Consider the following 16208-nt stretch of genomic DNA (forward strand, 5'->3'; position numbering starts at 1 on the left):
AGCATCACTATTCTCCAAAATCCAACTTTCATTTTCTGTGACGAGCTGCACGGGAGAGCGTCACCTTTCAGGTTTTGCACGGAAAACCGAGTAAATCATGGCATGAAACCAAAGCTGGTGTTAAAGCTTCCCAGCAGGAGATGAAAGCACAAGAGGGTTTGCAACTGCATTGCTTTTGATGGCATGCAGTAATTTCTTGCAGGCTTGTTGTGTGAAAAGGTTTTGTTTCATAATTTACTGCTGGAATTCTAAATAAAGCTGTATAGCTGTATACGCTTGGGCTCCATTGAGCAACTCTTATCTGTTTCTCCACATGTTTCTGAGTTTTCTCCATCCGTCAGAGCTGCAATGTCCTGGGACGCGCGTCTGCATTGTATGTAAACAGTTGCACCAACCAAAATGCTTAACACCTTGTAAACAGCTGTAGAGCCAAGCAGCCGACGTTGAGGCCTGTCAAATCCTACAGGCAGCCTGAGCGCAGCAGATGGAGCCGACGATATGGAGACAGGTAGGAAGGAGGCAGGACAAGCGGCTGGCAGATGCTCGATGTGCTCGAGTGGATCTAGAGTGTTTGTCGCGGCGTAATTGAAGCAACAGCCTCTGAGGGTGGTCTGTCGAAATCTAATCTAAAAAAGCTAATTTTGTAATCAAAGAGTTAAGGGAGGGCAGTCGAGCCACTGGAAGGGGAAATGGATCAACAAGCGTCTTTTTTTTTTGTGTTGTTTTTTGTAGGTTCTCCTTCCTCCAAAGCCATCAGATGCAACTTTTTCTAAACTACCCTCTGGCGGCAAAGGTGGGGAAGGACTGACTGAACACCTAAGACTTAAACAATCGACCTTCAAGGTAGTGCGAATTTAAAATATGTGAGCATGAAAGTCTCTGTTTTCTCCGATCCACTGCAATAGAAATCTTATTTTTGGTGTTTTTAACGTTGTGGCATTTTTCTCACAATGGAGGAGTCATATGGTACCAATTTTGTCTCTCTTTGGATGTTCTTACAATACTTTTAGCATGTGTTTAACAAATAACACACATATTTACTTGCAACCAACACACAGAACATCATTCCAACTGTCATCAAGTAACACGTGACCAATTTGAAGGTAAATAAGATCAAATAAAAAATCAACAGCAATCTTTGATAACATTTTGTCAGCCAAACAAAAAAACATTTCCTGTTTTAAACCAAACTAAAAAAAAAAAACATTTCCTGTTTTAAACCAAACTAAAAAAAGAACATTTCCTGTTTTAAACCAAACTAAAAAAAGAACATTTCCAGTTATCTCTTCTTACACACGGTAAGTACCATGACACACATAAACTTACCGTGTACCGGTATGTTCAAGGGACTATACGTTTTGTGTACTTGCTCTCTCCCTACACATGGTAAGTACCATGAAACGTGTAATACAGAGCTACAAAAGTAAGACAAATAGCAACCACCACTATGTGAGCAGCACATGGGTACAACGCAAGTACAATGTAAATATTGTATAGGTACCTCACAGGTACAACGCAGGAAACAAGTAGATACCATATAAATACCCAGTGGTACTGTGGCTATAAAAGGAAACATTGTGGGTGCTTCATGTTCCATTTCTTAGTATGTATTTTATTCAAATTGTTATGAATTAGGAGAAAATGCTGTTTGAAAAAGAACGTATTTGTGATGAAGAATGTCCGCTGGGCGGGTCACAAGCTCCCTGCTCCGCTCCATTCTGATGCAGCCACCTGTAGACGAGTAGATTCATGTACATGTTTGTTTTCCTCTTCCGAGCTGGCATCTAGCTCAAAACTGTACAGCTGCATGGCTCCAGGGAGTGTAAACAGATGGATGATGGGAAGGGGCGGGTTTGTTCCGTGCCAACAGTCCCACCCACAACTCAAAAGTGTATTTCTAATGAACTCCTGCTGCTATGCAGAAGCCATGTCCTAAAAAAAAGAAACAGGTTTTTTTGGATTTTGGTACGGTGGCCCAGAAGGGTCACAACACAACACATTAACTTTATACACAACACACTAACTTTACACACAACACATTAACTTTACACACAACACATTAACTTTATACAAAACACATTAACTTTACACACAACACATTAACTTTATACACAACACATTAACTTTACACACAACACATTAACTCACAACACAACACAATAGCTCACAACACAACACATTAACTCACAACACAACACAATAGCTCACAACACAACACATTAACTCACAACACAACACATTAACTCACAACACAACACAATAACTCACAACACAACACATTAACTCACAACACAACACATTAACTCATGGCCCAGAAGGGTCACAACACAACACATTAACTTACCTCACAACACATTAACTCACAACGGAAGTAAAGCAGCAATTGAAGTGCTTTTATTCTGAAATTTCTACTGGGCTGAGCAGCTAACTACCTAACAGAAAGTAATGTCACAGTGAGCTGTGGAGGGAGCATGTTATTGCTACAAGAGAAGCTAGCAGCAGTGTTGCCAGAAACTTTGTCTTTACTACGGTTCTCCTTCCTCTAAACACACACAATATGAACACACACTCCACCCTCCGCTCTGACACCCCCCTCTGTCGCTGCACGCGCGCTCCTCTCCTCTCCTTTTTTCCGCTCCGTCCTGTGTGTGCGTGTGTGTTGGGGACTGCACGTGCCTGTGTGAGAGGAGAGGAGCGTGCGTGCAGCTCCCTCCACAGCTCACTGTGACATTACTTTCTGTTAGGTAGTTAGCTGCTCAGCCCAATAGAAATTTCAGAATAAAAGCACTTCAATTGCTGCTTTACTTCCGTTGTGAGTTAATGTGTTGTGAGGTAAGTTAATGTGTTGTGTTGTGACCCTTCTGGGCCATGAGTTAATGTGTTGTGTTGTGAGTTAATGTGTTGTGTTGTGAGTTATTGTGTTGTGTTGTGAGTTAATGTGTTGTGTTGTGAGTTATTGTGTTGTGTTGTGAGTTAATGTGTTGTGTGTTAAGTTAATGTGTTGTGTGTAAAGTTAATGTGTTGTGTTTAAAGTTAATGTGTTGTGTGTAAAGTTAATCTGTTGTGTGTAAAGTTAGTGTGTTGTGTGTAAAGTTAGTGTGTTGTGTGTAAAGTTAGTGTGTTGTGTGTAAAGTTAATGTGTTGTGTGTAAAGTTAGTGTGTTGTGTATAAAGTTAATGTGTTGTGTTGTGACCCTTCTGGGCCACCGTATTTTGGAGGGAAAAAAACGGGGTAGTCATAATGTCATAAAGGAAATGGAAACGCTTTTAGAATAGATCAAAAGAGGATCAGAGAGGGACTTTAAAGACCTCCTGAATTTGTTTCAGTTAGTGCTCAGCATACAGGCTTTCTCTGTCATTTTGAGCATCTTTAGGTCCCGCTTGCTGAAAAGGTGCTACTGTTTTATGCATCAATGCCTTCATCTCAGGCTAAAATGATAAAAGTCAAAGGCCAGCGAAAGACTGGGGGGGGGGGGGGGGGCAGTGTCTTTATTAATAAAATATGACCTTCTTTCTGATTTTCCACACTTCAGTGACGATCAGCTCTCCAGTGTTCAAGTCTTGTTGCGTAGAGGAGATGTGACCATGAGTGGGGGGCGTTTAGCACTTAAAAGGTGCCACTTCCTATGACTGATGTGCTTCAGTCCCATTAGTGTCATCAATAATGTAGACATGAATGGCCTTGAAGCTCCTCGATGATCCTAACAATCAGCACTTCCAGGGTAACCTTTCCAGGCTCCACGGATTCAGCTGCTGACCCTCAAGACCCCAAAGATAAATGATCAACATTCAAAATCTTCCACAAACATTTCTGTGTGCAATCACTGCCCACCCCCAGATTCAAAACAGGTGTTTTAGCATTATGATTAAGCAGTGGGGTCTACTCAAACAAAAGTCTCTAAAAATGGGGCCCAATGCCGCCCTGCTTGACACTCAGCATGAAGGGGTTGGACCACCAAATGCTTCCTGTGCGTGGCTCCCCCCCCCCAGGGGATGGGCTATATGCGGAGAGCAAATTTCACACACCTAGGTGCGTGACAGCTAGTGAGGTTTTAGCTTTAACTTCTAAAGTCACCCCAGTGGTCTTCTGCTTATGATTTTTCAGTTTTTAGCCAAAATCCAGAAGTCTATGTCATTTTTTTGTAGGACATAGTTTCTGCAGACCGGCAATAACTCAGTAGAAATCCACCTCTAAGTTGAGGGCGGGGACTGTTGACGCAGAGTAAGCCCGTCCCCTACTTACCGTCATCCATCTGTTTACACTCTCTCCCGCTAGCTCACACCCAAACATAACATCACCGGTGCAACAAAAAGGGCGACCGATTTTGGAGCCATCCGACCGGACAGTTTTGATCCAGATTCCAGCTCAGACGAGGAAAACCAAAACGTATATGAATCTATTTGTCAACAAGTGGATGCATCAGAGTGGAGCGGAGCGGATTCACAAATACGTTCTTTTTCAAGCAGCATTTTTTCTTCTGCTCCTGATTCACAACATTTTGAATAAATAAATTTTCAGAAACGCAATATTGAGCTAAATTTTCCTGTCATGTGTCTTCCATCATCAGAAAAATGCCACAAGAACAAGATAAAAACGCAAAAACACTGTTTTCATTGGAATGGGTTTTTATGGTTTTGACTTTTTTTGTGTTTGGATGAATCCTATAATGTCAAACCCCTCTTTCCCCCTCTTTGTGTCCCGACTGAACCGAAGTGAGGAGCAGCTCTTGAACGCTCCGCCTCAGCCCTCTACCAGACGCTCCAGGGATTTAACTTTCCTTCTCCCTAAAACTCCCCATGAGCTACCGTCCACAGCCCAGGGCCTCCTCTTAAATTCCATTCTGTCTCCTCAATCATTTTTCTCTCAGGTCTTCAGCCAGTTTTCAGGGCGAGCTCATCCGAGGGCTTTTCCCAGCTCATCCCTCTTTCCCTGACGGTGGGCAGAAGTGGAGGAGAACGATAAATATTTCATATCTGCTGAAGCTGCCACTTGTCCCCAGTTGGGAGAAGAGGACCATGAGTAGGTAAGGTGGGGGGTGGGGGTTACACCAACAGGAAGTGGGAAATTACTGGGGGGTAGTGGTAAATACAGACTTACGGTGGGACAGGAAATGGATGTGTTCAATTTTACTCATCAATTATTAATTTCTGCACTTTAGAGGATGTATTTATGGCCCCTGTTTTTTTTTTGGTTTTTCTTTTAGGTTAGGTCTCATTTTTTGACCTATGACCTTAAAAAACATCCAGCTCCGCCTCATAGTGCTCCTTCCATGCTGACCTAGGCAGACGAAGATGATATCCACTGAATCATAAACAGTATTTAAATATGTGAACATGAACTTGCACCGGAAATTGAGTGCAACCTCCCGGGAGTTTCAGCTTAATTGCTGAGTGTTTATCAGCGGTGAATACTGCTTCTGTTCTGCAGAGGAGGATAATTGTTGACTGTTGGGCACACAATAGGCTTTTCAATATGGTTTAATTAGCTGGATTAAACGAGCAGAGATTCACTGATGTGGCAGTATGCATGATAAATTTTGCAGATCGTGCCTTTTGATGGCCACTGCTTTAACACCATCTTATCCGCTAATGCAGGCGATGAGTCACAGCGGCTGGGAGGGGCCGACGCTGGCTGAGAAAAGTGATTAAAGGAGAGGATGGGGGGGGGCAGGACAGCAGTTGGTGGGATTTGATGCCACGGAGGAGTGGAGGATAAAGGAGCTGAGTCAGACGCATCCTAATCAGGACAGTCCTGAGGGCCGGCCCACAGTATGCAAAAACTGAGCTGAAGATTAGCATCTCCACACGATCTGCAGGAAAGTGACATGCGGGACAAATCCCACATCAAGACTAAGATTTATTCTGCCATTTTAGCCACGTTGATGCAAAGCATTTTTTACACTTGAATTCACCTTTCTTATTTGGCGACAGTTTTATGTCAAACTAAAACAACTTTAATATACTTTTTCATTTATAGCCAAGCTGCAGAAAAACATACATTTTCTGCAACTCCTTTAGAAATGGGATCTGAAATGCTTTTTTTTTCTTAAAAGTTGCATGCATTTCTCAAGAATTGATGTTCAAGTTCTCTTGAATAAGTTCTTGTAACAAAAGAGACGACAGAGAGCAGTGAAGTCTGATGATTCATCCTTTTTTTTTTTGTCAGCTCTGACTCTTTATCTGCTTTTTTGGCCACTGAGATGTTGGGATGCAGGTTCCTCCTCTTGCGTGTTAAAGTCCCCCTCCGATTATCTTTTGATCTATTGTAAAAGCGTTCCCAGTGGTCTTTTAATTTTGATTTTGCCGTTTTGATCCAAAAAAGGTGTCAATTTCTAGGATATAGTTTCTGCAGAGCGGCAGGAAGTCTAGAGAAATTCAACTTTGAGTTGTGGACAGGACTGATGGCACAGAGCAACTCCGTTCCCCCTACCCCTCCCCGTTGCTTAGAGTTCTCTGTTTACATGCTCTCCCACTAGCTTACAGCCCCTCACAACCACAAACTAACATTGCAGATGCAACACAAATGGCGGGCAAATTTAACAGCTTTCCAGCTTTTCATTTTTGAGCCAGAGGCCATGTTAGACGAGGAAAAAGAAAGTAAGTGGGTCTGCAAATGGATTCATCGGAATGGAGCAGATCAGGCTCTTTTTTAACACCATTTTTTTTTTAACAGCATTTTTTTTTTTTTTTGCCTGCTCCTGATTTGGATTAAGAAATACCCAGAAATGCAAGTTTAAGCTTAATTTTCTTTATAAATGTCCTTTATAGTCAGAAACATGTCACAAGGACATGTTAAAAACACCAGAAACAGAGCTGTGAGTAAAATTTAAACCAACTGCTTAAATCAAACTTATGAATATCTCACTTACTTTCATTTTTATTAAATCTTGTTCATGCAAATGTAAATAGGTAGAGCAATAATCAAGCTTTATTTAATGAGTCAATGTATAAATAATGAACATTTTTAAACCTTGAAACAGACATTAGGAAGTGATGTTTCTACAATTTAGTGACAAAGTTATTTTGTAAAAAGGCAAAGTTTTGGTTCCTGTTTCTAGTTTCAGTTTCTATCGGTGCCAACAGTAAAACCTGCTCACAGAGATGTTGCCATGTATGTAACCATTGTCTGTCTCTTTTCTTGTGCTTGTTCAGAAGGGTCTGGTCTCACATCTCATTTTTCTGAATTTATCTGCTGTTACCAAAAAATGGGTGTCCAAGAAACACTGACGATGGATTGAAAAAGCTGCAGGACTTGGGAAAAAACTCCCAGTTTTTGGTGGCAATGCTGATGTCAAACTGTACCAATCCTCTGTTCAAAGTTTAGCTCACTTTTTTCATTGTATTCATGTAGTAATGGATAGGTTTGTTTTTTAGAATTCTAGTAAAGCTTTAACAGTGTTATCTGTCATATTTTAGGAACATTGGGATGATGGACCACCTTTAGAATGTGGATCAAATGAGCCAAATTTTGTTTGCTGTTGTTTTATTATTAGTCGTTCTATCTGTGGTCCAGTAAACAGAAACAGGAGGCCCATCAATTGCAGATTATAATGGCCGGATGAGACGGGCCGGATCCGACGCAGACTGATCTATGGTCCAGCTGAAGACCAGCTCTGGTGTTTTTGCTTTGCTGTTGGCTGGGATGAGTTTGTGGAAGGCCCCACCGACTGCTCTCCATGTAAATGGCTGTGGGTTTGACTTGTGGAACACCACAGGATTTTACACAAGCCGGCAGCTTTTCTCATCCTCGACGAAGGGCTAATCTAAAAAGCATCAGTCTCTGATGAGCACGGCTATTCATCACCACATCTACTGTAAATCTTGCACAAGAGATGTTTCTTTTAACTTGACGGCAGAGCTGAGAGTGCTTAGCCTTCACATGCATGAGCTCAGCCTGATGAGTTTGGTGCGTGCACGTGTTGAGGTGAGGTGCAAACAATGAAAAATCATGACTCACTGTCCAAACACTGAGAGCAGACAGTCTGAGTGGCGCCACATTCCCTCACCACTCCCTCTCCAGGTGGACACTCTTCGCAGCACTCTCCATCTTTGGTGTACCGGTCGGTACCACAGGGCAGATCCAGACCTCGCTCCGTCTCGTTTGCCTGCGCTAAAGTCACCTGGCACACGGGGGACAGCGGTTCAGGAAACGGGATGAAGATTACTGCAAATTACAGGTAAACACCCCTTTTCTAATAACCTGAATTCATCATGAGTCACGTCGCTTCCTCCTACTTTGGAAAACGTTTCAAACAGAGCTGCTGCCCAAACGGTCCTAATAGCCCCCCTGCAGGTACATCCGCCCCAGCCGAGGCGGGGACCATAAAAAATTGCACATAACAGTTCACACGTGCCCATCCCAATCACTGTCCAAAGGTGACGGCTGCCTCTCATCTCACTCCCACAAGGACTCCCATCTTTATTGGACATCTCCTGACTTTACAGCATGTTAGGATCCATCCATTAGCATACCTGCATGCAAGTGAGAACCTGCTGAGCTGTTGCCACATTCCAAAAAGGTTCACATAGATTCAAACACGTCCTCACAAAGATAAAAGCCTGAGTTTTCTGGTGTTTGGCTGCAGGTCATTGCAGTGATATGAAGGAGCACACCAGAAAGAGAAAACACATTTTCTGCTCAGGCAGTTTTTTATGTAAAAAACAAAATGCAAGTTTGCATGAATGCATTCTTAAACAAGCTTTGAAGTTGACAATTGTTCCTCTTATCTTGTCTATTTTGTCATTTATTCCAGCCTCTCTCTTTCGTTGTTGCCTCAGCCTCGTCTGATTGATGTAAATGCCAAAAAGCTCACTGGCAAAAGAACTGAGGCGTCCTCTGCTAGTCTGTGTTCGCGTCGAATGGTAAAAATTTTTTCCAAATGTTTGAGAACAAAGAAAGTCATTATTCCATGAACGATGGCTTTTATTACGTAACGAGTAAAACCTCATTTCCACCTAATTCACATTTGCTGAGACATCATTTCATCCTCTTCTCCTGCTCGTGCCTCCCTCTGCCCCTCCCCTGCCTGCTGTCCCTGCTTTCATTCAGAAACAGATGTACCGAGGAGCCAGCAGCTCCCTCTGTCATTCCTCCTTCCCAATCCCCTCCCAATTATATCCTCTCCCCTTCTTAAAATATTGTCCCTACCCTGCTTCTATCAGCACTTCTTCCCAGGTCTGTGACTTTAAGTCTTTTGGATTTGTTTTTCTTGTTTTAGAAGCAGCCTGAAAATATGTTTGCTTTGGGGTTTCATGTCCCTGCCGGCCAGCTCATTTTCCTGTAACATCCACCTGGAAATTCATTCAAACTGAAACCGATGGTAAATTCAAAGCAAACCCACCTCTGTAAGCCACACGTGTGACGGATCGGGGTTCTGCTCTCCAGGATTTCATGCTCAATTTGTGAGTTTATTTCCAAATTGAGTTCCACTAAAGTGCACCCGACTGTCGCCACCCCTTCACACCAGCTGTCATAACAGAGTGCCGCCTCACATACAGGACTGAGCCCTGCAGCCCAATTAGACCAGCTGCTGTGGACATGCAGGTTACCGCCAGGATGAAACCCTCTGCTCTGAGCTTCATCCTCTATAATCGGCATTTGTGTGCAGTCAGGGAAAAAAACAACAATGCAGCTATAGGTGAAAACTTGTTCAATTATCTGAGATAACCGGTGGAAAAAGATTTACTTGTGAAGTCTACAGCAAAGCGTCTGCAGGCAGAATAGCAATATGAGGCTCAAATCTCAACTTTGCAGAAATCCCAGCAGCAGCAGCAGCAGCAGCAGCAGCAACTCTCATCCCTGTCTGAAAAGCCAACAGAATGGATGATGGGCTGAACATCACTGACGTGTAAAAGCAAGAGATGTTTGACTGAAGGACAAAACAGCCAAACTTGAAATAATTCAAAACTGCCACACAAGTTTTATCCAGAAAATTTAATTTTCGGGAGATTTTTAATTTTACTGTAAATCTTTAAATAAATACATTAGTTGTCCCAGACTGAAAAATAAAACATAGACTGGAGATGACTTATGATGAGGAGACACATTCAAGATGCATCACTTACCAGCGCGCACAAAGTCAAAACCGATGAGACAGAAGTCATCCTGCTTCTGCTGCTGGACTCACATGAAACAGATCTTCTTGAGCAGAGAACAGGTCGCTGTGAGGAAGAGCAGAGCCCCTCAGCAGGACATCTCATTATAAATCCAGCGGCGCGGATTTTCTCAATGAGTCCGCACGACCGCGCGTCAATCAGCCCCCGAGCAGAGCAGAGCGCACGCACCGAGGCGCAGAGGAAGAGGAGGAGGAGGAGGAGGAGGAGGAGAGCGTCCTGCGCGGAGTTCAGCTCAGCTGCAAGTGCACTGCGGAGGAGCCGAGACACAGAAGGAGGAGAGGGGCACGTCCAGCCTCCGGTTTATTGCCCTGATAGTTCCGCAGTACAACCTGATCCTTGTCCTGATCCGCGCGCCCTCCTCTGTTTCCGCCTCACGTGAAGCCTGCTTTATTGCAGCGTCAGCATCTAATTATAGGCATCTGTAGCATCCAACAATGAAAACATTCATTTGTCCTCATTAAGTGATTCTCCATCCATTTACTTTTTAATGAATCACTATTATTAAAAAGGTAAAAAGGCGGAAATAAACCCAAATTATGTCATGTAAAGTTTCCTCAGGAGGATCTGACCATCCCTGGTGAAATTTACGCATTTTATGATCCCAAAATGAAGCTTAAATACTTCCAAATGAGATTTATACAAAAAAGGATGTTTTAACAATGATGCAACATGACTTCAGAGACTAAACCTAAATCATAAAAAGATGCGGAAAAGCGAAAACATATGCAAAACGAATGAAATCCCACACGAACGGAACGTGAGCACAAATTAGTGTGAAGATGCAAAAACCGATTCCCAGTGACCACAAAGCAACCGAGAAGAATTCAAATTAGAACTTAAAGGGCTGAAATGGATCCATAATGAACCAAACAGCAAATGAAACCAGCGGCGAAAAAAGAGCAAAAAATGCCTGAAAAGCACTGGAGAATGCGCTGCGACCTTCTGGAGTGCATTATACCAAAGTGTGTTTCTAATGTTTCTACATGCATGCGCTATTACAAAGATCTGCGCACTTACAAAACAAACCCACCACACACCTATCCACTGAAAGGAGTTGAATACAAATATTCATTTCATTATAAATATGTCATCTTTCTCTTTTACTTCTGTCAGATTCAGAAAAATCAAGCTTTTTTCCTGACTTTAAAGTTCAAGTTAAACCTGCCATGCTCTTTATTGACCACAGGGGGGCGACTCAGCAATTTGTGATGATCACAGGCAAACATTTTTTTAAATTAAATCAATTTGATAGACATTAATTAAATCAATTGGATAGACATGAGGTTCTTTTAACAAACACAACCTATCATCACAACAGTTTTCACTTCTTAAAAAAATGACTTCCCTTTTAATAGCAAAGTTTTTGGTGTGATTCCACGATTTGCTGTTTAGCTTAATATTTACATGTGTTTTAGTTCGTTCATAACATTTTTCAATAAAAAACATAAACCTCTATTTTACATTCCCTTTAATCTAATGTTTTTAAGAGTTTTTAAACTGCACTTTTTTAACCAAACTGCATAGTTATTATGGTAAAAAATATTTCTCCAAAAAAAATCTTAAGCCAATTAATGAGTTTGGTGGTAGAAAGCTGATAATTTGGATATATAACCCTCAGGAATACAGTTTGAGCCAGGACTAACAGACAAAATTTACAAAATTACAACTAATTCATCACAGAGAACAGAGAGAACACAAATTTATTTGAATAAGTCCTAGCATATAAACAAAAAAAATCTGAATTTTATTGACTTCTTTGTTGCATCCTGGCTGCAAAGGATAAACGTATCTGTGTAAAAATAACAAACAGTGATTGTTTTGTTTGTTTGTTTGTTGCTTCCTAGTTACTTTGAGCTGCTTTGACCCCAAATAGTGCTTTTTTTAAAGAAAGAACCACATTTTTTTCTTTAAATTTTTACCACACAGTTCAGCGTTCGTCCTCCGGATGTTGCCACTTCCTCCTCCTCCTCCACCCGGATCATCCGTCGATGTCCCTGAAGCAGCAGCAGCAGTTGAGGCCACAAGGTTATTTAGTTCCACTTCTGAGATCTGATGCTCTCCAGTATTGATCTAAGGACACATCAATTTTTCCCACTTCCTACATCGTCCTTTGAGAAAACTATTCTGATGACTCTGGGCAGCACTTCTTTCCAAGCGCGCAGCTTTCTATACTTTATGTTTTTGCATCAACAGGACTACAGGTCATTAACAGCAATTGTGTTCAACAGTAAATGAACCCATTTCTCATGAACTTGTGAAGAAAGACTCTCAATACTGAAGGAAGAGCATCCATCCTGCAGCCGGAAGCAGAAAATTGTCCTATGAAAGTTATTGGAATCTCCATCAATATATAGATAAAGGCTAAAAAGGCCTTATAGGAAACAGATTTACTTTCTCTATCATGTTTCTGTTTTATGATTTGTCAGCCAAAAAAAAGTCCAGATTCTAATAGCTCACATCCTTGTTTGAAAGTCGTTTCTCAGAGATGACAAGATGTTTCCTGAAATCCAGCTCAGGTTCATTCATGTTGATCACAGTTTTATTTAAGCTTTCAAATGAACAAAAAGCAAATGAGGAGCTCAAACTGAACTCCACCTTCCTTCTGGTCAGAACAGGAAAGAAAGTTCTATTCCACCTGGTGAGATCTTGCATGGATCTCCAGGTGGAGGAAGACTACCAGGTGTCAGTGATCTTGTTTTTCTTCCATTTTCTAATGATTGCTCCAACACTCGATCTCTTCTCTCAGGCTACTTGTTTATTACTATTATTATTATTCATTTCCCTTTTGGGCTTCTCGTGAAGTTGATCAGCTGATCCTAGGCATCAGTTTATTGTAGATTGGTTTCTCCCAGTCTTTGTTCAGGTCTACAATCTTGTTTCTACTTGTCCATTTAAAGGACACAAATAACGAAAATTAAGCTTAAAATTGCATTTCTGAGTATTTCTTTATCCAAATGGTTGTAAATCAGGAGCAGATGAAAAAAGGCAGTTTAAAAAAGTGCTTATTTATGACGTAAAAATTGCAATCAACAAAAGCTTGTCACTTCTGATGCATCCACTTATAGACGACTAGATCCATGTTGGCCTTCATTTTTCTCATCTGAGCTGGAATCTGGATCTAAATTGTACGGCTGGATGGCTCCAATATTGCTCGCCATTTTTGTTGCGCCGGTAATGTTAGGTTGGGGGTGTGAGGGGCTATAAGCTAGCGGGAGGGAGTGTAAACAGATGGGTGATAGGAAGTAATTTCCATCCTGAAGTGCATTAATTAATAGTTAGAAATTAAAAATGTAAAATAGTTCAAGCTCTGATACCTTGATGGTTAAAACAGACAGGTTTTAAGTCAGGATCAACATTTTTCTTGTTTTACTTTGAGTCTCCCAGCTGCAATGGAGGCAAATATATCATAAAGATGTCAGCTGATACGCTGACATGAGCTGCAATGACTTGTTAAAATGGAAATCTTCTGCAGCGAGTGTGTCCGCCCTCTGAGGATCAGCTGTGTAAATACCCTCGCTGACCTGCAGGTCCGGCTCCTGCTTCCGAGGGGTCACGTGTTTTACAACCTGCTACATTCACGGAGCTGTGTCGGCACAGGGTGGCAGCAGGGGATCTGAGGGGGCATCTGGATGCAAGTATGCCTGACCCCCCCCCAGGAGAACAGAAACACTGCAATGTTTTATTTCTGATTTCACTTCGCCGTCATCCAGGAATGCAAAGGGGATTCTTCCCTCTGAAACGCTGGTGCCGGCTCGGATTGGGTCACTGTAACGATGTGAACCGTCTCAGGAGCAACATGACACCACTCAGATGTTCTCCTGCTGCATCCTCTGTTTGCCTCAGACCCCCCCCCCCCCCCCCCCCCCCCACACACACACACACAGAGGATGTCTAAGCTTTCTGATCAGATCTGATCCTCCTGTGTGTGTCCAGGTCACACTGAGGAGATAATGGTTTATAACCATCTTCATGCTCTTCTGTCTGCTTTTAGACAGAGTAGCGCCTATTTCCTCAAAGGACAAGTTCTTAACAGTCTAATATTTACTGTTCTATCAGCCAGAATCGTCTGGCATCTCTTTGTTTTCATTTGTAAAGAGTTGGCAAGCTCTGTTACTCAGACAACATGTCTTTTTCTTAGAATTGGCTGCAGAAGGCGTTTTTCACTCCAGAACACTGTGGAGGATGAAATAATAAATCAAAATAAAGAAAATCCTCTGGAGGCCTGCTGTGATTTCACCAATCTCCTGCTATGAGAAACAAAGAAAACATAAATCCACAGAGGTAAACATCTCATTGCTGGGAAATCTGCTCCAGAGCTTAAAGAAATGCAGTGAAAGCCACAAGTACACCACTCTCCACTGGTCTGTGACAATCACAAAAACTAAAAAATGTGGATTAGAAGACTGAAACGTGGCTGCTCTGTCTTGACATTCACACTCAGTTCATGGTGACACTGACCGCTGGGATGTTTCCTCTCTCCTTCGTCTCTTTGTTTCTGCTGATAAATTTGATCTGAGATGATTTCTTTCTGCGCCTAACAGGACATTTTCTGTCCTGTCAAGTGGCTCTTTTTCACAGAATTAACTGTAATGACGCGATATCACCCTGCTTTTGAGTACAAATACTCAAATGTTCTCTGACGTAACAAAAAACTCGACTTTTTGTTGTCATTGAAACACACAATAGCAATGATAAAGAATTGGGTACAGTAGTGGGTCCTAGATGAAGATCATTGACCGTATATAATTACTGGACTGAGTGACCCCTCCCTGGTGCTCCAAACAGTATTTGCAGGCTCCAAAAAGCCACAATCCCATTGACTTTTATAGAGAAATAAACAACCATTAACCCGTCTTTCCATTGTGTGTTTTTAAAAACCCACTCAAATTAAACTAAGGATTTTGGTGTTTAAAACATGAGTTTGTAGAATTTTTCTCCCGATGGAGGACATATATTAAAGAAGTTAGGCTTAAAACTGCATTTCTGTGTATTTTTTGTTCAAACTGTGATGGATCAGGGGCAGATTAAAACCTTCCATTTGATAAAGCTCCCAGTTGTGACGCAGCAACTGAAATGGGCGGGCCCCAAGCTCCCTGCTCTGCTCCATGCTAATGCATCCTCTTGCAGACAAATAGATCCATGTACGTCTTTTTTCTCTCTCGTCTGAGCTGGCATGTAGCTCGAAAGTGTACAGCTGGATGGCTCCTATATGGCTCACAGTTTTTGTAGCCCCGCTAATGTTAGGTTGTGAGTGGCTGTAAGCTAGCAGGAGAGAGTGTTAAACAGGTCGTGGGATATCAACATATTACTTTCATGACAACATTCCTGCCCACAACTCAGAGGTCAATTCCTGATGAACGTCTGTGGCTCTGCAGAAAATGTGTCGTTTTTTCGTTTGTTTTTTTGGCTAAAAACTTCAAAATAATAATTAAAAGACCACTGGGAATATAGTTGGAGTGGGACTTTAACACGTTCTTCATAATCTAAAAATTTTTCACGATATTTTTTATTCTATGGGTTAGCGATAGTGGTTGCCATAGAAATAATGACTGAGACCAAATTGTACCAATCACTGCTCACTGACGTTGTCTGGCTCCGTATTGTGAAAAAAAGGTGACTGAATTGATTCATTTTGGTGGAGCCAGAATTAAGCCATTTCCTATGGGTGACCTCACACTCACTCAATCTAGTTCCATTATACAGTCAATGGGCAAAACAAAAAGTCAAAGAAAACTATATTTTAGTATGTGTTTATGTTATTTATTGAGGTTCAGAGCTCCTCAGAAATGATATTTTGCCATTGAGACCTTATTTCATGAGTCAAGCAGCGTGAACGAGCGTCCGAAAGGTCTTCCGGCCCCAAAATGAACATTTTTTTCAAGTTCATGTCCATCTGTCCCTCTGGTCTGAATGTGCATGTTGCTGCAGGTTTTGCTTGGCCGCTGCTTTACCCAAAGAAGGTTCATCTGCTCAAAGGGTTAGACAGTCAGATCGTCTCGCCATTTTCAAACGATTGACTTTGGTTGGTGTGTCTTGATTACTCTCTGTCTAGTATCAATCTGGAGTTAAGGTTACAAACCAAGCCACAACTTG

General features: G+C 41.9%; 1 protein-coding gene across 1 annotated transcript in view; it reads right to left on the minus strand.

The window, feature by feature from the left end:
- The window catches only part of LOC101170271 (tumor necrosis factor receptor superfamily member 16), a 31963-nt gene extending 21321 nt beyond the window's left edge, over positions 1-10642 (minus strand). Inside the window, exons 1-2 of the mRNA XM_011477846.3 lie at positions 10065-10642; positions 7957-8119 (exon numbers count right to left, since the gene is read on the minus strand). Of these exons, the coding sequence (XP_011476148.2) occupies positions 7957-8119; positions 10065-10199 (298 nt within the window). The 5' untranslated portion in view covers positions 10200-10642. The remainder of the gene's footprint in view (positions 1-7956; positions 8120-10064) is intronic.
- Positions 10643-16208: the final 5566 nt, after the last annotated feature.

Source organism: Oryzias latipes, chromosome 8 (genome assembly GCF_002234675.1).
Source record: "Oryzias latipes chromosome 8, ASM223467v1".
Lineage (NCBI taxonomy): Eukaryota > Metazoa > Chordata > Actinopteri > Beloniformes > Adrianichthyidae > Oryzias > Oryzias latipes.